General features: G+C 37.8%; 1 protein-coding gene across 1 annotated transcript in view; it reads right to left on the bottom strand.

Annotated features, from left to right (window-relative positions):
* Positions 1–9,727: 9,727 nt before the first annotated feature.
* Positions 9,728–22,871, bottom strand: part of DKK2 (dickkopf WNT signaling pathway inhibitor 2) — a 103,507-nt gene continuing 90,363 nt past the window's right edge. Inside the window, exons 2-4 of the mRNA XM_058721727.1 lie at positions 16,259–16,409; positions 14,923–15,078; positions 9,728–12,113 (exon numbers count right to left, since the gene is read on the bottom strand). Coding sequence (XP_058577710.1) covers positions 11,863–12,113; positions 14,923–15,078; positions 16,259–16,409 — 558 coding nt within the window. The 3' untranslated portion in view covers positions 9,728–11,862. The remainder of the gene's footprint in view (positions 12,114–14,922; positions 15,079–16,258; positions 16,410–22,871) is intronic.

Below are 22,871 nucleotides of genomic sequence, written 5' to 3'. Positions count from 1 at the left end.
TAAAAAAACTATTGTCCCTACCTCAGTCTTTTATGGTGGTCTAGTGCTTTGTGTGTGTGTGTGTGTGTGTGTGTGTGTGTGTGTCTTTGTTTCTTTAAATACTATCTTTTTCCAAAAGAACTTGAGGGCGTTTGTGACTATGTACACGGTGTAGTAAGATTAAATAAATATAGGACAAAAGTAAGACTAAGAGAAAATAGGGAAGATAGAGAGAGGATAGCATCAACACTCTCATAAAGCTCCCTTGTTTCCTGGAGATGAATCTCATACTTGGACCTCATCATTCCAGAATCCCAAAATGAAATGGGAAAGCAGTACCAATGGCAAGATTTTAGCTTTTCTAAAGCAGTAGTTCTCCACATGTCATCTGAGTATATATACTTCAGGATCCGTTAGTCCCTTCAGGGAGCTGCGAAGTGAAACTACTTTCGTAATAAGACAAACATCTTTTGTTTTTTCAACGTCCTCCTCTCCAGATCACGGGGTAGAGTTTTCCAGAGGCTGCACAAGTGTGGCTCTGATAGTGCGATCACCCTGAGGGTTAATGGAATGTGTGCTTGCGTATGCTTAAAAAAATTTTTATTTTACTTCCTAACCTGGCAAGTATTAATAGATACAGTCTACATAAACAAAAGTGCTTTGAGGGTCCTTAATCATTTTTAAGAGTATGAAAGAACCCTAAGCACGCTGTCCTAAAATATGAACAGTTTTCTTTGTTTTCACTTTCCTTATATTAAATCCTGAAAATTGTCTTTCATAGAGGCTTAATATTATTTATTCTTCCTGATTGTGGACGAATGAGCAACTTTCAGGTTATGTGTGATGTATTATAGTCATCAGGAGAGCAGTAGATCTTACCGTTCAAAGCTCCTTTGAGGAACTGATAAACATCACAAACCTTTTCAACCAGACATAACAACAGACACACAGCATTTTGCAAGACTTTCATAACATTTTTGAGCGCCCCAAAGTCTGTCTGTTGATACCATGGGGTTCTAAGGACTCCTGCAAAAGGACAGAGATAGAAACCCAATTAACGGTCAATTTAATAAAACCCAATTTTAAGATCAATTTGGGTAATATGTATGATAAAGAGAAGTTTAATAAATAGTGGTTCCTTTTTCTCCTCTCTCTCTTGTCATCTCTGTTTCCCCCCACAGCATAAACTAAGGTGAAGTGTTTCCAGTTATGCTCGAACTCAGTCTATAGCAGAAAGGAATATTGTTTCTGGTCACGTTGGTGTATGGCAGATTTTGCAGGCTCACCTTTTCTTCCTTGGATCCTAAAAATGATAACCTCAATTACATAGCATAAATCCATTTCCTTCAAATATACTGATGATCTCAAAAATAGAAATGCTCAAATCTCATAGATGTTAAACACTTGGCTATGTGCAGATAGGTGATCTGACGTAGGACTGTAGAAACTCTCACGAGGACTGCTTAGTTAACAAGTATATTTATTGCATACCTCCCATAATACAGACCTGGGTGCTGCACAGGCTGTTTGAGTGCAGTATGGCATTTGGCTGAGGCTCAACTAATTTATAGGACAGAATTCATAAATGAATAGACATTACATTCATGAGAGATAGTTAACATGATCAAGCAGAATGGTTAAAAAGAATGTTCTAAATTCAGAAAACTTGGTGGGTATAGCATTTCCTGGCTGTAAGGCTTGTTCAAATATCTTAATCTGGTCTATTGAATTGGCATAAAGATAGTACCTAATGATGCATAAGTTTATTATGAGAATTAAATTTAGCAATGCAAATAAAATACAGAGAAAGTGTGTGTCATATAACAAGTGCTCAGTAAATGTTATTACAGAAAGTGCTGTGGGATGTGATGCAATGAGAAATGCAATATGATTTTGGAGAAGGATAGGCTCACCAGGGGTCAGAAGGGTCTAAGGGAGAGTTCATGAAAGAGGTAAGACTTCAGCTGTGGGGCTACTAAGTGAAGTGGGGAGTTATAAAGTTCTTGGTGCACAATAAATTTAAAATCTAATGGAGGAGAGAGGATCAGCCCCAATACGTATAAGCACAAGTGTCAGAAACATGGAAAGAATGCTGGGGTCTCTGGAGATACACGTAGAAGTGCTAAAACACAGGCGAGTGAAAGGGATAAAGAGTGGGCGTGCGTTACTAAAATGATTGGAATGGAGCTAAGTATATTGCACTACGTATGGGACCAGATTGTTCCATTCATCCCTCCCAAATTAAATTTCACTTTTCTCGTAGGAATCTTTTGTGGTTAATGGTTCCAGAGGGAGGATTTGTCTTTTATTTTATTTATTTTTCAGGAGAACACACCTTATGCACACAGAAACACACACACATACACACCCACACCCCCAAATGAAGCATGTTTATACATCCTTTAAGATATCTGTGGTTTTGTCTCTTCACTGACAGAGTAAAAAAATAAATAAAAGCTTGTGAAAGGAATTTTGGAAAAGGCTCACAAATACATGTTAATGGAAACAGAGATATTTGTACAGAAAAATTTCAGGGACATTCTAAAATAATGACTTTGCAATGCTTTGCAGATTTTTTTAAATGGACATGATGATATATCCTGGCTTTGTTTGTGCACTTTTCCTTATTAGGAACCCCCATTACTCTAATTAAAATAACACCATCTGGTTTTAATACTGTACAATAAGTCTTCTACCCCTTAATCCCAGGGCCAAAGCAACATTCAGAGTCTGGACCATGGAGAGGTCATGTGGTATTAGTTCACTTGCAGCTACAATTTATGGATTTGCTGGTGGAGGAGCCTGAGAAGCAGTGGTGCTGGAGATAAAAAAAAAATAGAGGATCTGGAAGAAATAATAAGATACTAGAGTTGTGGGCATACATGGCAGATCCTCTCAAAATAGAGACCTTCACATTCTAGAGAGAAGACCTTTTTGAAGAGACAACATTTGATGAACCTCAATGAATTAAGGTCAGATAGAAACCATACTAGGCAAAAGGACTGAAGGAAAAGTGATTTTGATGGGGACAACCCTGGTGAGGATAGAAAGAAAATAAACTCATCTGAAGTGGAGAGGGAGAGAGGAGACGAGGTCAGGAAGGTAGGCAGAGGCCACGTTGGATTTAGAGGCTATTCTGAGGTAACGGCAGACTGGATATTTGTAGCAGAGGAACATGTGACATTTTGCTTTTTTCTAAACATACAAGAAAAAAAGCTCAACCGCAATTAAAAAAATATATAAAAATAATAAAAGCAATGGATGCTCAAAATACCAGAAAGAGGTGGGAACGAAAAAGAATTAGAGAACTCCAGCCCCTCTTAGCTTTAGTCAATTACTGATGCCAGAAATGCAGGCCCAGCATTTTCCTATAGTTCATGGTGTTATGTTTTGTTTTGTTTTGTTTTGTTTTGTTTTGTTTTGTTTTTCAGGAGACTAGAAATCCAGATTTTTAGGTAAGAACTTTCCATTTTCTAAATGTTAGCAAATAATACAAATTTTTCTAAAATTGGGATACAAGCCATCACATTAAACACCAGTCTTTAGTAGACAACACTAAACATGTATGGAAGCCAGATGAAGCCCTGGACTTGATAATTTACCATCTTATAATGTTGCATCTTGACTTTCATAGACTGTGAAGGAGAACAGTGAAAAGAAAATGCATATTAACATTTACACCTAGGTAAGGTGTCAGTCAGGGTCCTGGCAAGAAACAGGTGTCAGACAGAGACAGGTCATTAAGGAGAGATTGATGAAGGTGAATTTATAATGATGTAGGCAGTGTTCACGAAAAGCAGCAAGGGATGTTGATGCACTCAGGGCTAGGATCAATAGGTGTTAATGTTGCTATGTCTGAAGTTGTCATTTCTGAAACCTGGAGAGGAGTCACAGAAAGGGCATTCATCCCCCTCTGTGGCCTTTGGTGGAAGAATACTGTCACTACCAGACTAGGCCATGTCAGAAGAAAGGCCAAGAACCCTCTGTTTTCACTGTCAGATCTTCTTCAAGTGCCTTCCTTCGTCAAATCCAGCAAAGAGCTAGAGATTTAGGGAATCTACTAATGCAATCGATATCAGTCAGTCTCCTGGGACATAAGAGGGCAAAGAAAAGCCATCAATCGGGTACCTTTTAAAAAAAATTGATTTCAAATATATTACAACTTAATATTTATACCAATCCAATAAGCAATAAAGATCTTTCCAACTTGGGACATGTTTATGGGAACCAATTACAAACTAAACGTTGTGGCTTTTTTTGTAAACAGCAAATTACAGTCATTATACAAATGGTCTTTTCTTACCTCACTCTGTTATAAAATTTATTTGTAAACTTTATAAACTGGGATATACATATAAGATGTTCTTTTTTTTTTTTTTTTTTTTTTTTTTATTTTTGGGACAGAGAGAGACAGAGCATGAACGGGGGACGGGCAGAGAGAGAGGGAGACACAGAATCAGAAACAGGCTCCAGGCTCCGAGCCATCAGCCCAGAGCCTGACGCGGGGCTCGAACTCACGGACCGCGAGATCGTGACCTGGCTGAAGTCGGACGCTTAACCGACTGCGCCACCCAGGCGCCCATAAGATGTTCTTATTAACATTGTCCAAAATACTAAATGGGCCAGTTTGTCCCCTGGAAAAAAAATCAATGGGGAGGAATATCTGCTGGGGAGAGAGCGATAAACTGTTAGCCCTAATTCCAGCACTAACTACTATGTTTTCAGGAAAAATAAGGTAACTGCTTTTGGAATTACTCTTAGAGTGAGAATCTTAGAGTGAATAAATGGTTACGAAAGATAGACTTTAACCTCAGCTCTGACACTAATGAGCTCCGTGTCAGTAGGCAAGCCATAGAATCCCCCATAATCATAAAAGGGGTGGTTGTTTCCAATGGAGGCAGCATAAACTAATGGCTAAAAGTGCAGACTCTTCTCAGAAAGTCAGGGTCTCAAATCCTGGCTCCAGCTCTCTCGGCTGTAGTGTGGTTGCTTTGAAGAATGACAGGAGATGGTGTAGAAGCACTACTAAGCCAGCACCTTGTCCATAGTAAATATTCAAGCATATTGTAAGGAATAAAGTATCACACTTGATGGCATTCTGAGGCAAAGTAAACAGAGCTGATTATAATCATTACTATTGTCTATATCCTATGAGAGTGTCCCTAGGAACATTCTTTTTTGCCAGCTGATGAGGAGATAAGAGTTGGGTTGTTGGTAGATTACCTGAAGAATCTGAGAAGGATGTTGAACTAGCAAAATATTCTGTTTGGATAGTCCCTAAGGCATTGTTTTTTCTGTGAAACTCCCACTCCTAATAGCCCATTTTCCCCCAGTTAATCCTTCTCTTTAAATGCTTCCTTTGATTTATTTCAAGGCTACCAAAACATAAGTTCCTTCAAAGAAAGTTCACATTCCCCTGCTCCCTGAACATTTTCTTGAATTGTCTCTGACTGTTCTTCTTCCAGATGGTCAATCTCTTCAACCTATCCTACTCTTAACACATATCTATTACTTCTCTTCTGAAACCCTAAACCTGTTTTTGAGCAACCTTACACTCATTAAAGAAATAAATCCTAACTGCTTTTGAGTTGTATTTACTGTTTTTAATTAGGAAAAGTCTTGCATAGCATCCCTACATATCTCCACACTAAGAATGATTTTTAACGCTCCCAAACTGAAGCTAATGGTGTAGTGGAGAGTATACTCTTCATAGAGAATTAAAAGTCCCTTGAAACATGTAAAAACGAGTTTTGCTGTGTATTTCTCTCAGACATTATAAAAGGTAGCATCACTATATTTGGATCTTGGAAAGTTATAAAACATGGGTATGTGTTAAATAGTTTGCATGTTACTGTGAAATTTCCATAGACATTGCTTGGTTTTCCTGTTCTCTAAACAAGCTTTAAGTGTGGCGTACAACTGGACAAAGAATGGGACATCTGAGTGGCTCAGTCGGTTAAGTGTCGGACTCTTGATTTCAGCTTAGGTTATGATCTCACAAGTTCGTGAGCTTGGGCCCTGGGTGGGGTTCTGTGCTGACAGTGCAGAGCCTGCTTGGGATTCTCCCTCTCTCCCTCTCTCTCTGCCCCTTCCTCCCTCCCCCACAAAATAAATAAACATTAAAAAAAATTAGACAAAGAATAAATGGGTATTGCAACAGACAAGAGCACAGTGGTAAGAAGTGATAGGCAAAGTAGGAAAAGAATGGAGGATAGAATGATCTCAAGCTCAGAGTCTGCCTGAAAAGCTTAAGTGAGACTTAGAATATTTTATATGCATTAGCTGATCTGATGTTCTCCATCTGTTACTAGCCCCTGGAGACTGACTGGCCATTAAATACAGAATGATGACTGGTGTAGCAGGTGTAGTGAAGTGGGAAGGTGTGGAGCAAATAAAACAAATCCATGGCATCTATAAGAAATGTTGACCCCCAGGAAATTTTAAAAGGTTGTGCATTGTGGTATTCATGACGTATGTGTGAGCGGTATGATGGCAAGTGTATTTCTCCTGAAAGCACTTCAATTACTTGCATATTGTTATGTCTTTAGAATTCCCAGGTCCTACACTATATAATTACTTAAAACTCAAAGAGAACTATGACTTGCTTTGACAAATTGCCCTTTACTGCAACTCATTGGCCCGATGTCAATGGGAATGGTGCCTGGGCTACACCCTTTGCTTAAATAATTCTCTAAACCTACTGCTGTGAGTCAGCTATTCTCTTCCTGTAAGTTTTCCTTGACACCGTTTGACATCTGCATCAAATTGAAGTTTCTTATTAGCACTTTTTAAGATTTCTAGCATTCCACCTGATGCATCTCTTTCCTACATTAAAACTGTCTCTGCTCAGTCCCTGTTTATTCCCTCTTCTATACCCTCCATTTTTCTGCAACTGCTTTTCTTAGTGCATCCAACAAGCTCTCTCTTTTTGTTGACTCCATCCCTCCTTTGCATAATTTTTTCTCAAGCTCTCAAGATGGCTGGCAAGAAATTTGCAAAGGGTAATTTTCTAAAGAATTGTCAGCATTCTATGAGGGCAATTCTTCCCTTAGATATTAAATACAAGGGCACTGTACAGGAAAGAGTTTTTTAACCCTTTTTTTTTTTTTCTTATCAACAATGTCTCTATGACCTTGATCCTTGGGTTAGGCTAGAGAGATTCTTTCGCTCATGAAACCTGCATCCAGTCCAACAGCAAATCCAGTTGGCTCCACCCCCAACATACCCTAAATCCAGCTGTCTCTCATGACCTCCACCTTACCTCGAAAATCTAAGCCACCTGTGGTTCTTGCCTGGATGCCCTTGTCTCTTCTCTACACAACAGCCTGGGTGAAATTTTTAAAACATGTTAGCTCATGCTACTCCTCCGCTCAAAAGCTCTCAGCAACTCCGTCTCTCTTTGAAAATAAAAGTACTTATCAAGTCAGTAAGGTTCTACACAATATGACCCACCTTCTTCTCTGACCTCATGTTCCAGCTCTCTCCCCTTACCCATCCCATCTGAGTCTCCCCCTCAGCTTCTTCCCAATGTCAGAAGTTTGCCCACGCTCTTCTTCCTGGGCTGCCATTTCTCCAGAAATTTCCATTCCCAGACCCTCACTTCACTCAGGTTTCTATTCATAGTTGCCTCCTCTAAGAGATCTCCCTGACCACAGAATCTAAAATAGCACTGTCTTCCTCCGTTTCTTTACCCTGCTTCAATTTTCCTCATGGGGCTCATCCTCTGTCTCCTATAGTATTTACATAATTTTTATTTAATTATTTTACTGCCCTAAAAAATAACTGGAGTGTAAAAACAATGAAAGGAGGAACTTTACTGGTTTGGATTTCTGCTTCTACCGTTGTGCCTACTAAGCTGCCTGCCATATAGAAGGCACTGTCAGTGAGTGTGTGTTGAGTGAAGGGGTATAATTTGGGAATATCTTCTGTGTCCCAGGGCATCCTTTGCTCAGGTAATTTTCAGAAGTATCAATAGCAATTTTATTTCAGGAATTTGTTGATGTGCTTCTACAGCTTGGATAAATGCAGGGATGAGGAAACAAGTAATGCATAAAGCAGTGGAGGCAGCACTATAGCACACCCCCAAAAAGGTCAAACTGCAAGATATATGGAGGCCACATCACCAAACCAAACCTATTCTCAAGCACTGGCAATGCTTTGAATATGCTAGGTGTGTAAAAAAGAAACCCCAGTTGAGGCTAAGACCAAATGATGAATTTCTAAACTTTACCAGTTTTACATTAAGGCAGTAATTCTTCAAATACCACTCACTCTCTAAAAGTAGATGGAATACACAGGTGGATTCTTCTGATGGGGAATGATGTGGGGGAGGGGTTTCTTCTTTCCTAGTTTAATGTGGAGTGTATAATAATCTTTGTCCCACTCTATCCTTCACTCACTCCTTTCATGTGCTGTGAATTATCCAGTTTTGTAGAATTTCAAATGAGATTCTTGAGTTCTGTTCTTTCCCCACCCTTCTTCTTTGGCACAAATTGCCAGAAGAAAGTGTGTCATTTCATTCTGCCCATCCATGCTATAAGTTTTACAGGGGCAGCTCCCATAGATAGAAATGACGTTGTCTGGTGTTGTCTGAGAATGGGCAACTTTCTAGTATCTTGCTCTGGGATCTGTCTCTTTCTAGTATCCTCTTGCCCACAGTACACATCACACTCTCCGATAACTTTACCAGCTTTAGGGTAATCTGTCATCTGCCTTTCTCTCTCAACTTTTTTTCTCAAATGGCCTGAATTTGGGGGTGGAGAAAAGTGCAATTGATTGTTTCCTTCCTCAAATTCTAGTGCTATGATAGGGCATTGTGTTTCTTGGCTAAAAAGGAAGTCTAGACAATTTGTCAGTTCTCAGAGCATCTCCCTGAGCTCAGTGGAAAAGAAAAATATTACCCATATGACTGTTATAGTCTAAAAATACACTGTAACTAGGAAATACAAATGTTCTCAATTTGAGGAAATGGATAACTATTTAAGAATAACTATTTGAGTGACTAATTAGAATAATGTGGGAGTTATTTCAGCAATGCTTGAGGTATCTTCAACTCTGAACTCTAGCTATGGGACTGTTTTAGTTTCATTATGCTGCCATAGCTACACTTAATCCATTCCACTGTCACAGAATGTTTATTTTCCACATTTCCAGCCCATTAACATCTCTAATACAACCACTCCCAGTCTCAAAATTGGTGAGTACTGTTTATCAAACACTTCTGACATCTCTGTGTTTAGGAAGCAGAGGAAAGACCTTCCCAGGAAGTGGATTTGGGCCAGGTAACTCAGTCTGTATCCATAGAGGGACAAAGATATTTTATAGCTTCTTTGCGCCATGAGGGGGATGAACCAATATCCTAAGCATGTTGGCATCTCTATTTTGGGAAATTGTAATCTGGAGAGATGATTATAGGAAATTCGCTAGGTGGCTTCAAGCATTTTGAAGAAGTCTGCAGAGAGCCCTTGTTCCAAAATATTCTGGAACGCTAAATAAGAATAAATGGGTACAAAGCCCAAGCTGGCATATTTTAGTTTGATGAAAAAATAACTTTCTAACAATTGCATCTGTCTTGCCATGAATAAGCTGCCTTTAGTAATAGTAAACTGCCTTGGATCATCTCATGGTGATGTCATCCAAAGGATTCCTAACCCAACTGTAAAATCAGATCAAGTAAGTCCATTTGAACTCTGAGAATCTATGATTCTATGAAAGTTTTTATCATAAGCAAAGCACAAAGAAATTTGAATTCCATTTTTGAAGGAAAAAATTTAATATATTTTATCTTATTATACATTTTCCCTAAATTACAAAGTCAATAGCTGCAAATATATTCTGCTACAAAGCTTTCTGTAAGAAATATCTCTATAAGAAAATACATCTCATTAACATTTCCTGTAAATAAATTACTTCAAATAATAATTTTGGGATGTACATAAGGGAAATAATGCAAAAACCAGATTGTAGATGTAATTGCTATATAGGAAATGTTTGACTGAAATGTTCCATTTTTCACGTTGCCAAGCTTATAGAAACCTGTTTGTACAGACTTTGGTTCTTGGATAGATCAGCTTATAATTTTTGTTTTAGCAGACATGTGGGGAAAATGTAAATCTTAATCACCCTAGTAAGTGTGTATGGGAAGCTGAAATTTTTAATAGATATGCAGACTCAGATTCAATTTCTACTGAGAAAACTTGAATTTGAGACTGCAGAAGGGGTTGAAGTAAAAGAAAATTAAGGAGTGACTTTCAGTCTATAAAAGAAAAGGTCAAAAGTAACAACTATAAGATAACATTTTTGCTTTATGCTCTAGACATAATATTTAGAACTGAGTAAAGTAAAAAAGTGATAAAATGGTTTCAAAGGATTTCGAGACTGTGGTTCCTATAGGTTAGCAATATGTAGATTTTACAAGTTATTCCATTTATATTTTTAATTTCAATGGCTGCAGAAAACGGAAACACTATCTTTGGCAAAAAACAGCTATTGCAGACAGAAACTGGTACAGAAATTTCAGATGGTGCCATTGGCAAGTTAGAAGCTTATCAAGGGCAATGGAACCTCACTATACTAATCTGCATTGGGAATCCATTTCATGAGACCTCCTATTATTTTAGGACCTCAAAAATATAAAATAAATACTCTGAGGTCAATTAGCAACCTACACAGAATTCATCTGCATAGTAAATATTTGTGATAGCAAACCCCATGGAAAACTTCCATTTAGGTTGTGTGGCTTTGGGCTTCAAATATGAATAGTCAGTTTTGTGCTTCAGATGTATGATCAACATGTTGTCAAAACCTCAGTATTTGCCATTTTTTTTCCATTTCCTTTGTGTACTTCTGTTCAGGGCAAATATAGATCAAGTTTCTATTATCAGCTTTAGCCAACTATACTGCAGCATGTGTAAAGAATAAATGTATTTATCAGTCTAATTCTATCAAACATAGGGAATGCCAAAGCTTCAAAAAATAACAATTAGCATTGATTCTGTATTTTGGACACCTTGAAAATTTTTGCAAACTATGAAATTCTGCTCGGTACTATTCACAATTAATCAGGATAGTTTGGAAAATGAAATATATTCAGGGTAGGAATTACATACAATCAAGAAAGATGCAATGTCATTCTTTTAGAATGTGAATGCACTCTTTTTGTCTTCTACTGGTTCTTACTAATTACTGATGCAACTAAATATTTGAAAAACGTAAATAAACAGTTTGAAGAAAAACAAGTTTGGTTTTTCCTAAAGGCCTTCATAAAGGACTTGCAATTATTTTGAAATTATTTGGGAAATACTGACTTTTTTTTCTTATCTACCAAGGCCTTTCACTGAGCAGTAGAAGTAGTGTTCCAAACTAAAAGGTGATTCTGTGTTGCAAATTAACTATGTTCCAGGACTTCATTTCCTATTTAACAACTCTTTTTACATAAGAGCCTATTGTATGCCAAGGTATACAGGGACTATTTTGTTAAACTATAACTTTGAACTAGAAATATGGCTTTTAGGTTATTTCTATAGGCAATCACCAATCTGAAGGAAACCAATCCTCCAGCACAACCTAAACTCTGGGAAAGTCACATGGTATCCGTAATTTTCACTGTGTGCTTTTTTCAGTAATAGCATCTTCACAAATGTGTACATTATTTACATAAACAAGTTGCATAATGGAAACACATTGGTTGTACTACATTTGTCACCCTTTCTAATCTGCTTATCCTCTTTTCCTTTTTCTCTCTCTCTGTGAGCTCTATATTCTTAATCACATTCCTTATTTTTTAGCCATTCTTCTGAGATCCAAATCCTATTTTCCACCATGCTGTAATGCATTAAATACACAGATTCACAGTCTACTAGCATTGATTCTCCTCAGAGGTGATCATATTTTCTGACACACGTGGAGTCTGGCTTTGGAGGAGTAGGTGGCATCTTTCCATACTTTACATGACAGGCCCTTTGCGCAGTCACACCGCTGGAAAATTTCCAGCCCGTGAGAACCCTTCTTGCGCTGTTTGGTACAGACTTCCCCCTGATGGAGCACTGGTTTGCATATTTTGGTCCAGAAGTGACGAGCACAGCAAAACCCTTCAATGCAGTCTGACGATCGTAGGCAGGGGTCTCCTTCATGCCCTACGGAGATGATGACCAAAAGATATTATCATCACACTTGAGAAAAAAGTTCTACTTGTCACTCAGAAGCACATAAGATATTTGTGCTTGTACTTCCTTCCATGAAGTTATCATTACTATGGAAAGTCTTGGATTCATATCAATCGGGTGTCTCTCTAATCATGTCAATCCATTATCATTCATTTTGATTATTTGCTGTCTGCATATCAAGTTCTGTGAATAGCTAGGACTTGACTTTGGCATGGTCTGCTTTTAGATATTCCCCTGATCATGTCTGTTGGTTTTTTAGTTTAACTAGGTAAGTGAAAAATAAGTAAATAAAAAAAAAAGTGCTTTCAAAGTAATTAATTTGATACCTTCCTGGAAATATAAATAAACTGATTCAAGGAGAAAGCTGAAATTCTCAGGAACTCCTACAACCATGTATCAATGTCTAGCCAGCAAACAGAAACTTAAAATATAAGGTGTTTAACGCAGAGAACCAAACATACGGGTAGTGAGTGGCAAGGCTAAGAAGCACCGGAGGATGGTAAAGCAACAGAGCAGGAAACCACTTCCACATATAGGCTGGAGGGTGCGAAGGAGAAGGTCATGTCAGAATCTGGAATCTGCAATCACTGGCTATGACTAGAATCCCAACAGGCCCACCTGGCAGGCGCTGAAGCCCCAGGGAAATACAGTTCTGCCAGAAACATCACCTGAAGCAGGCTTAGCATGTTGGCTTTTTTCTTTCCCTGCTTCTCTCCCACAGCCAAACCCGCATGGCCAGAAGCCACCTGACAGGGAGCCTAGAACATGCAGTCTATAAAGAGCTGTGATACAGAGTGGAGTAGTGAAAGGACAGACAGCCCCAAGGTCAACCAAGAACGCTTCATTAAAAACACATGGAAGAACAAATCTGGATATTTAACTCAGAAAAATGACTAAGTCAGCAAAGAGCAAACACACATATCACAGTTGGGTTGCCAATAAACTTCTCTGTAATTTTGCCAGATTGTAAATATTTTAGGCTTTTTTAGGCTATGTGATCTGTCACTCCTCAATTCTGCTACATATCAGAAAAGCAAATATAAGTAATGCCTAAATGAATAGGCAAGGCTGTGTTCCAATAAAACATTATTTACAACAAAAGGCAGCAGGACAGATTTGGCTCACAGGCCATGATGTGCCGATCCTGGTCTAAAGGATTATCTGTCAGCCCAGATATAACCAATCCCCCTCTGTGATATGGACACAACTCGCCAGCCATTGTCATAAGAGTTCTTCCTAGTTGCCACCAGAAAATTACACATAAGGGGTGCTTGGGTTGCTCAGTCAGTTAAGTGTCCGACTCATGATTTCTGCTCAGGTCATGATCTCATGGTTTTTAGGGCTGAGCCCTGCATGGGGCTCTGCGCTGACAGTGCAGAGCCTGCTTGGGATTCTCTCTCTCTCTCTGCCCTTCCTCCATTTATGGGCACACGTGCATGCATTCTCTCTCTCTCTCTCTCTCTCTCAAAATAAACTTTAAAAAAGAAGAAAATTACACATAAAACTATATAAAATATTAGTAAATTTGAAACTGTACTGTGACATAGATATCTGTTGGAATAATGAAGGATATTCATGTAATAACAGATGTATGTGAATTTGGTGGAATAGAAATAGGAGATTGGGTAAAGGACGTAGGTCTTCAGAGAATTATAGATAGAGGATAATTGAAGAGGAGTTGTTCATCTCCTTATCACTATCCATGTCAACAATAATATTCCAAGTCTAATAGGTCAGATACTTTATAGAATACTAGCTCCTCTGGGCATGCAAATGTGGGGAAATGGTTTTGTAGTCAAGAAATATGGGGAAATAGAGTGTTTAAAAATTTAATCAGTTTTCCTCATTGCTGGACTTCTGAGAGCCTTCAATATACCAATATTTATTATATAAAATTCTCAAAATGGGAATATGCATTATTACAAACCCTTTTATTCAAAGAAGGTCTTAACAGAGTAATGCTCCACACTTGTTAAATGTGTCCTTTAAAAATAGACATGTTTCATGCCTTTAAATTTTTACTATTAGTATTTAAGTTTAATAATTTCATGCTTTCAAATTTTACTGTTAGTGATTAGCCTTCCCAAATATTTTGATACAAGTAAGGGGAATTTTATGACCATACATAATTCCACTAGAAACCAATGATTTTTGATAAGTTGGTTTATGAATAGTATAATATGTGGTTGTGTATTGAAATAAAATTTCTGTAAAGGTGAGAAAAAGATACAAAAGACTAGGGATTTAATCATATGACAGCAAACATTTAAAGGCAGGACTGTTTAGAAAATGGCATGATTGGGGCGCCTGGGTGGCGCAGTCGGTTAAGTGTCCGACTTCAGCCAGGTCACGATCTCGCGGTCCGTGAGTTCGAGCCCCGCATCAGGCTCTGGGCTGATGGCTCGGAGCCTGGAGCCTGTTTCCGTTTCTGTGTCTCCCTCTCTCTCTGCCCCTCCCCCGTTCATGCTCTGTCTCTCTGTCCCAAAAATAAATAAAAAACGTTGAAAAAAAAATTAAAAAAAAAAAAAAAAAAAAAGAAAATGGCATGATTGATCAGGGTGCTGTAGTTATTTTACTATGCATTTTCTAACAATTTAAGATCTCTTAGAAACCTGCAGGATCCTCATAATTAAGAATAAATTAAGAATTCAGTTAAATTTTGCCAATAAAGTATCTTCCTTGTATTTTTTTCTAAAATCAAAGCAATGAATTACCTATATTTTAACTTTACTTCTTTTAAAAACAAGAAAAAGTAAATGTACAACTACAGATAGCCTACCTTTTATATGTGACATCTTAGTGTGTGGTCTTCCTAGATTCTGCCATCCCAAGTCGTGGTTTGAGTAATGACCATGGTTTCGATCTCTGTGTCGAGTGCCATCCAGAGCTGGGATGTGAGGGGTTAAGATGCTCTCAGTGACAGGGATGCAGATGCCTGGAGATGGTAGGTAAGCAGTTAGACTTCTACAATTCTATAAAGTATGGCTCCTGTCTAAGTATGATGCTGATATGAGGTATGAAGCTATATTCTGTCTCTCTCTCTCTCCTCTACTGAACCATTCATTTATTTACATAAAGATTAAACTGTATTATTTAATATGAAATAATATTAAATCGTTTGGTTTGAGCTAGGCTCCCTTCATTTGAATCTTGTCTCTCTCAAGACCAAGTGACTGTGGGCAAAAATAGGAATTAAAACATTGCATTAAGTTATTGTGAATATGTGTGACGTGCTTACAATAGTGACTTAGCAAATATTAAATTAATATTAGCTATTAGTACTTTAAAAATGTCTGACCAGACATACACCTTCAGCATCCAGTTTCCTTTGTTCAATCAACAATATAATCCTAGTTTACATTGTAAACACCCTGAATGGTATAAGGCCTTTCTTCCCTTCACCTGCCCACAGTACTTCCAATAGGACTCTGTCCAGAGGTCAGGAGCAAGTATAGGAAAAGGAGTATGATCATATTGTTTCACATGATTAAGTTTATGTTTATGATCACTGGCTATAATTATTTAATGATTTTATCATGTATTGTCTGTGATTCTTTATTTCATCATTAATGCTGAATTGTCTGCCTATAAATTCATGGAGATTGGGGGAAGTCATGCTTATGGAAAGGCTAGGGAATAGACTCCTGTGTTTCCTTTTGGAGGAACAAATCACTCCCTCCCTATAAGTGTGGTGCAGGGTGGAGCCTTTAAAAGAAGACACCGTGAATAGAAGAATTAAGGTATGACATGAATATGCAATTGGAAGAGGGACTCGCCACTGTGTTGCTAAATCACAGCAGGTTCTTTGGTCTTTTGCATATATTCACTCGTGTTTAGTGGAATAGAATATCTAGCTATTTATATACAACACTTCAACATGGCAAATCCTAGATCACCATAAATTGTACGATATACAAAGTGATCAGAGTCCAGGAAAACTAGGATTTGGAAGGTAATCCAGGTAATTGTACACATATCTAAACCATGATCCAATCCCTGCGAATTTTGAAAGACTCCTTACATTTCAGGGGCTGGCTAAGGAGAATTTGGTCTAATTTGCTAAGCAGCTCTCACATAAAAAGAAAGAGGCCTATCAACATTGAACTAGATCTTACCATTATTACAGCGGGTACCAGGACAGCACATGCCATCTCTGTGGCAGCGCTTCTTTTTTCTTCGACACACCATGCAGGCCGATGATCCTTGGTGGGGACTATGGCAGTATCTCCCAATTTCACATTCCTTATCACTGCTACAAGGGTAGGCCTGTCATAAAGTAGAACAACAACACCAAATGCAAAGTAGATTAGATCTTGTAACACTTAAAAAAACTTACTGCAACAAATCATAATGGGAAATAAATCACAATACGGTTCTCGTCAAAGGAAACATGCCCTTGTAGTAATGTTCTGAGCATAGATCCTACATAGTGACACCTTTTTGAGAACCTTATAAATACTGATTGTTGATTGTAACAAAGATAATGTTGATGCTATTCATATACTTTTGTTGACACAACTTTGGAATTGGAATTTAGATTTTGTGTTGATCAATGGAGCTTTTAAGGGTAACTTTGAGAGCTCAGAAATAGTTGTAATTGTTAAATTTTTAAAAACATTTATTTATTTTTTAGAAAGATAGACAGAGCGTGAGCAGGGAATGGGCAGAGAGAGGGAGACACAGAATCTGAAGCAGGACCCAGGCTCTGAGCTGTCAGCACAGAGACTGACTCTGGGCTGGAACTTAAAAAGGGTGAGATCACGACCTGAGCAGAAGTCGGATGCTCAACCAACTGAGCCACCCAGGCACCCCAGTTGTAATTGTTATACTGCCACTGATTTAAGGCATAAATAAAACAGTCAGCCTAGCTATGCTGTTTTTTATCCACGAAATTGGATGAGGGGGAGGTTAAAAAAAGAAACAAAGGGTTGTGCTAGAAGCTAAGACATATCTTCTGCCCAGTTATAGAACAAATATATTAAGAGGGACTCCCTACAATTCCTGCCTATGAGGACCATGGCAGAGAACCACTTCCAGAACTGTTTGAGGTTATGGGCTGCTTGGCACAAGGAAATCAAGGAGCAGGGTCCTCATTCCAAATGTGGTGATGAACAGCAGGGGAGTTCCAAATGGTCAGAGAAATAAATGCTCAACTCCAATTGCAGCATGTTCTCAGGAAACAAAAAGGCAGGCTCTTTACATACAAAAACAACCCTATGGGCTACTGCACCTTCAGTGCAGAAAGGACTCTGTTCCTACATTTCTCACCAAGGGAGGTACTTAAGCAGTGCCCCATATTATCTCCCAAAGTAAAAATATAATCTCCAGTTATGTATTCCTGGCCTCTTGGAAGTTTTTGAAACACTTAAAATGTCTCTGTTTGCAGAGACTGAGTTGAGAAACAGCATTGTCACAACACACATCAAACTCCCTCATATTTTGAAGCATGTTGACAGGGAGACTTATTTGTAAGTTGTTTTTCTTTTCTTTTTTGTAGTTCTTTTCTGTTTTCAGAGTCAGGCATGGTTATTTTTTTTATTGAAAAATATAAAAAGTAAAAAAGAAGCCATGTAGTTGTTTTTAAGCACACATAAATGGTACAAATGTAAAAGTATGGGTAAAATTTTTATGACTCTCAAATAAGTAGTGTGATTTGAGTGCTTTGCTTATGAAATGAGGTTTGATGACCCATGTCTGTGTGAGTGGTCTATTTCTTTTCCCTTGTCTTTCTTTCTCCCTCTCTTATACTCTCTTTCTCCCCCTGCTCTTTTCCTGCTAAGTGTGGCTACAGTCAGTCCCCACGTATTTTCTGTTTAGATCTGATTCTCTTCATTTTGGCAGAGGAAATGAATGTGAAGCTGACATGAGAGTCTGAAAGCTACATGTTCTATGGGAAAAATTATAACTTCAGCATTATTACAATTTACTGTTTACCCTCAAGAGAAAATAGAAAAATCATGAATTTCAAGTTGAAACTGCTTTTGAAGGATTGAACAGTGGCCATGCTTGATGCCTACATTATAATTGGAGCCAGATAAAGCTATAAAGTGAATTTGCATATTGTTGTCCCATTCTGGATCTCCCTCATCAGGCTTAAGAGAGAATATGAATTAGGGTAAATTCAGAGTATTAGGCCATTTTTCAAAAATCCAAGACTGATGAAAACAAAACAAATGTCACTTCCCGCCTTGCCACACTCTCTCCCCGAAGCACTTTACTCCCTTCATATTTAAACCCATTAATTTTGATTGAAATACAATTCACATGTTTCTGATTCATTTACATTTATTTCATCAAATTGTTTTGCAAGAAACATTTGATGTCTTACAAGTTTTTTTTTCCCTTCCTCAAAAATAGGACATGTTCTTTCAATGGAAATAAACATGTGCCACCTAAAACATCACGTGAAATTTACAACACAAGCAACAAATCTTCAAGGGATTCTGAATATAGAATAATATTTGATTCAATTACTAAAAAAAAAGTCTATATGGTAAAAAACAAGTTGTTTGCTAAAAGTAGCAGTTCATTTATGCAGAAAATTGTGGAAGGCACATCATTAACTTCCCATTCTCAGATGGTGGGAAATGGAAAATATTTGAAATGGAAAATATTTGATGCAGATGATATTGCAAAAAGTTAAATGTACAGTAGTCCTTTATTTGAATGGGGTCACAATAAAATTCTCACAAGTTTTTCAGAGGGAAACTCAGTTGTTCTAAGAGGTAAAATATACTGGAGGATGTGTAGTTTTATTATGCATGTATATTACACCTATATATATATATTATATATAAATTGGCTTTAAATAGAAATGACACAGGCAGAAAACTATGCGGAATTTTTTGTGATAAAAGATTATCATTAATGTGATGTTGCACTTGGAATGGAATCCCAGAACATAACATTAACAGCAATTCTTTGACAATTAAAATAAAATCTTAGTAATTGAAATTCAAGGTTATACAGCTTCTAGTATGCTTATAAAACTGCTTGCTCCAATAAACAGCCTTCAAATATAAATGAAATTTAAAAAATGATAAGACACATTGACTGAAGCAGGCTTTTGGGAAAGCAAATAATATGGGGGCATGCCTTACCTTCTGATATCAATGTCGCCCAGCCCAGATCTCCTCAGCCATATGGTTTCCTTTGGCATAACCATTAGCAATAAAACATAGAACATGAGAAAATATGGATCTGAACCATTAATAGCAATTCTTGTATTTTCAGCCTCATACATGATTTTTCAGTAAAGAGTTTGAAACAAGACTATTTTCATCTCAAGTATGAGGGCTCTGCAGCTTGCTATTGTTTTTTCTCCACATATCCCCCTTTGACATGTCTGGAAATGGTATCCTTGTAGGCAAGAGAGGAAGGGAGGTAGAATGAGGGAGAAAAAAAAGGGACGAAGGGAGAGAGGCGCACAGATAAAGTAGCTACAGAGGATCCTGAAGAAGTGAGGACTGTGGCAATTAATAGACCACTAAAGGGAATTACATACATTAGTGAAAGTGCCATTCAGATACTTTTCCATAGAAAAAAATCTTTATTTTCCACTTACTTTGGACTCGGAAGGCTGTTCCTGTTTCCGTTTGTTGATGGTTTTATGACAAACAAAAAATGAATTTGAGTATCTTAGTCTAAGTTTCCATTTAACAAAAACAATAACATGCCTGCTTGTTACTTATTTTTATAAATTAACAAGAAGACTGATTTTTTTTACCTCTATAGAAATTATTAATAGTGAATTTGTATGGCTCTTCATTTACTTGTCAAGCGAACGGTCTGAGGAACAGTGAAATTTGGTTGCATGATCATCCAGGAATACTTGCCTCCATGAGAAATCATTCCTGACTTAGTGTCAGTCACAATGAGGAGATAGATTCGTTTGAAATTCCTAATAATAGCAGGTGATAGGGCATAAATTAAGAATGTTTGAGAGCTGTCCATGATCAGGTCAAAAAGCAAAGAAGTTTTGCCCAACCCCCTTTCCAGGCTAAAAATAGAGTGTTTTCTAGTTATTATTACAGCCAGGACCTGAACTGAAACAGAGTGAACATGTTGGGCACGGCTTGAAAATCAAGTCCATCAAAAACAAGCATTTCTTTTTAGTATGAAGGATTTTTTTTTTTACATCCATTTACTCTGTGCGAATTTGGAATCATTATTTAAAATTTTAGCAATGAAGTAAAGAGAGCTTAAGTGATTTCTGCAAATAAGTCCTGTGTCCTCAATAGCAGAGAATTCGGGGATTCGGGGCCTACCCTGGCTTTCAGGCCTCCCTACAAGGTGTCATGACTAAGAGCATTTACCAGTGACGGTTTAATGCACACACAGAGAAGGGGTTTTCAGTGCTGACCTGTGTGCCGAATTTAGAGATTAGAAAAATAAACTTGGCCACTTCTCTCTCTAGAAGCCTCCAAATACCAACAGCATGTCCGGGTGCAGCTGTTGGAAAGACAGAATACTGGCGGACAACACAGACAATGCCGTAAACAACATTTTCTCATTTCATTCCTTGACAACGGTTTTATGTCCACTTAAATTCAAGGTAATCAGAGTTACAAGTAAAAGCCCTTCATGTGATTAATGATAATTAAATAATATTCTAATGAACAAAATAAAACGAAATGTTAATGCATCTTATTTGAACTAATTGAGACTGTTTTTTTTTTCTTTCAATTATTCTCAGAACTGCAAGGAAAAAATACCTGTTAATTTGAGAGTAAGATTTAGGGTTGAATTTATTCTTAGTTTTCAACAGTTGTCCATCCCTTAAAACATGCAAATGCAACAATGACATCATCAAATCCCTAAGAATAATGAAATGAGAAAAAGTATCTAGGTATCTCAGCAGCACTGGCTATTGAACAGACCTTTGGCCACAACTGAAACCTTAGTTTAACTCCCAAGTTTTCAAAATAATGACATTGTTCCTGTTTAATGATGGGTAGGAAAAAAAAAGGAAGGGAGAAACATCACATAGTGTTCATGTGGGATGGCCACCCATCCGGATTCTTGCAAGACCGTCCCAGTTTTGTTGTTGTTTTAATCGGGACAATCCTTTGTCCCCGCAAGCACTGTTTGTAACAATCGGAAGTTTTCTGGAGCCAGAAAAACATCATCAGCTGGGCGGGAAGAAGAAAGCCTGCAGGGGGACGACCCAGCTGTGGGAATGAAAAACATTTGGGGCGAGTGCATAGAAGGAGGTAGCAGCAAAGGGCTGGGGACTAGAAGGTCTGGGGTCTCAAAGGGAACTTAGCAGAAGGTTGGCAATTAACATTTAGGAAACCAGATGGGACTGGCTCCCCACCCCCAACTCGGTTCTTAGAGAAAAGATAATTTCCCTTGCCTAACATTCCATATGATAGCTCGCTGTTTCAATGAATATACAAGCTTTGCTACCGTTTAAGGTGGTAATTTCAAAATCAAACCTTAAAATTGCAGCTTCGGGAGATGCAGGGACATAGAACTCAGGCTGGCTAATGTACACTCGCATGGTGCATGCCAAAGGCAGTGCAATCGGATCTTTTCCTTTGTCCACAATTACCTCTAGGTGTGTATCTTTGAGGATTCCTGAACATAAGGCCAGGAGGATTGAGCTATATTAAATTGGAGGGGAAAAAGTTCAGAAATTTCATGATGTTCTGGATGTGTGCCATAGGTTCATTAAGGCAGCTGTTTGGGTATTCATTCAATATTCAATAGTTGTTTGTTTAGCATTTATTTATTGAACACCAGCTACAATCCAGACACAACTAGTTCTGTGATCTACAAATGTTCTGCCTGCACTATCCATAAAATAATTTTGAAAACTATGTATCCTCTCACGTGCGTAACATGTAAAATTTTTCAGCACAAGTTTAGCTAGCTTTATTAATATGACATATAATTCTAAATATTTTATAAGATGAAATTCACAGCAATGGTTAGTTTTAGCAAACATTCAGTTACATTTTGAAATATACAAGTCATCACAACTATTTTGGATGTTCTGTAGCCATAATTTTCCAACCACGGCGAAGCTTCACTTTCAAAGAATTAATGACAAGACAAGGAAAGATGTATTTAGGATGCCTAATCAACCACTAAGAACATCGTTGTTAAGCCAATACTCCAAATTTTACTTTCATCTGTCATCCATAAAAGGTTTTATACTGCTGGTTAATGCAGTATATCAAGATTTGGAATGCATGACGATTTTGCCTTTCTTCCCACATAAAATGGCAAAAGACTTATTGTAAACACAGGCACATTCCCAGACAATTGTAAGGAAAAAAAAATCATGCAAGTTAAGGATATGGAAATCAATTCCCTTAAAACAATTCATGCTGTGCACACTGTGGAAAACCTTTGGGTACCTCTTCCACATATTCGTTTTAAGGCTGGGATTATTAGATATTTGGTTTTGACATAGAAGTGCAGAGCTGAGAGACTTCTGCTAATGCCTCCTGGATTATAAATTAGGAATGATGGATTTCTGCCAGTGGTCCATTAACTTCCCCAATATGTTCAGAAAAATCTCACTTAAATCCTAAGAAACAATAATTCTATGAAATCAAGGCAAAGTCCTAAGTTGGGTTGCTCCACCCTGTTCTCTGAATATCATTAAGCAGAGGAGATAGCAGGGAGTTCTCTACTTGGAACACAGACCACATGTTCAACTGTAACGTGTTCATTGCTACTATTGATCAGGAGACAGGTGGGGAAAGCTAACCCTTTCCA

The sequence above is a fragment of the Neofelis nebulosa genome, chromosome 3 (assembly GCF_028018385.1).
Source record: "Neofelis nebulosa isolate mNeoNeb1 chromosome 3, mNeoNeb1.pri, whole genome shotgun sequence".
Taxonomy (NCBI): Eukaryota; Metazoa; Chordata; class Mammalia; order Carnivora; family Felidae; genus Neofelis; species Neofelis nebulosa.
This window is presented reverse-complemented; position numbering and strand designations above follow the sequence as displayed.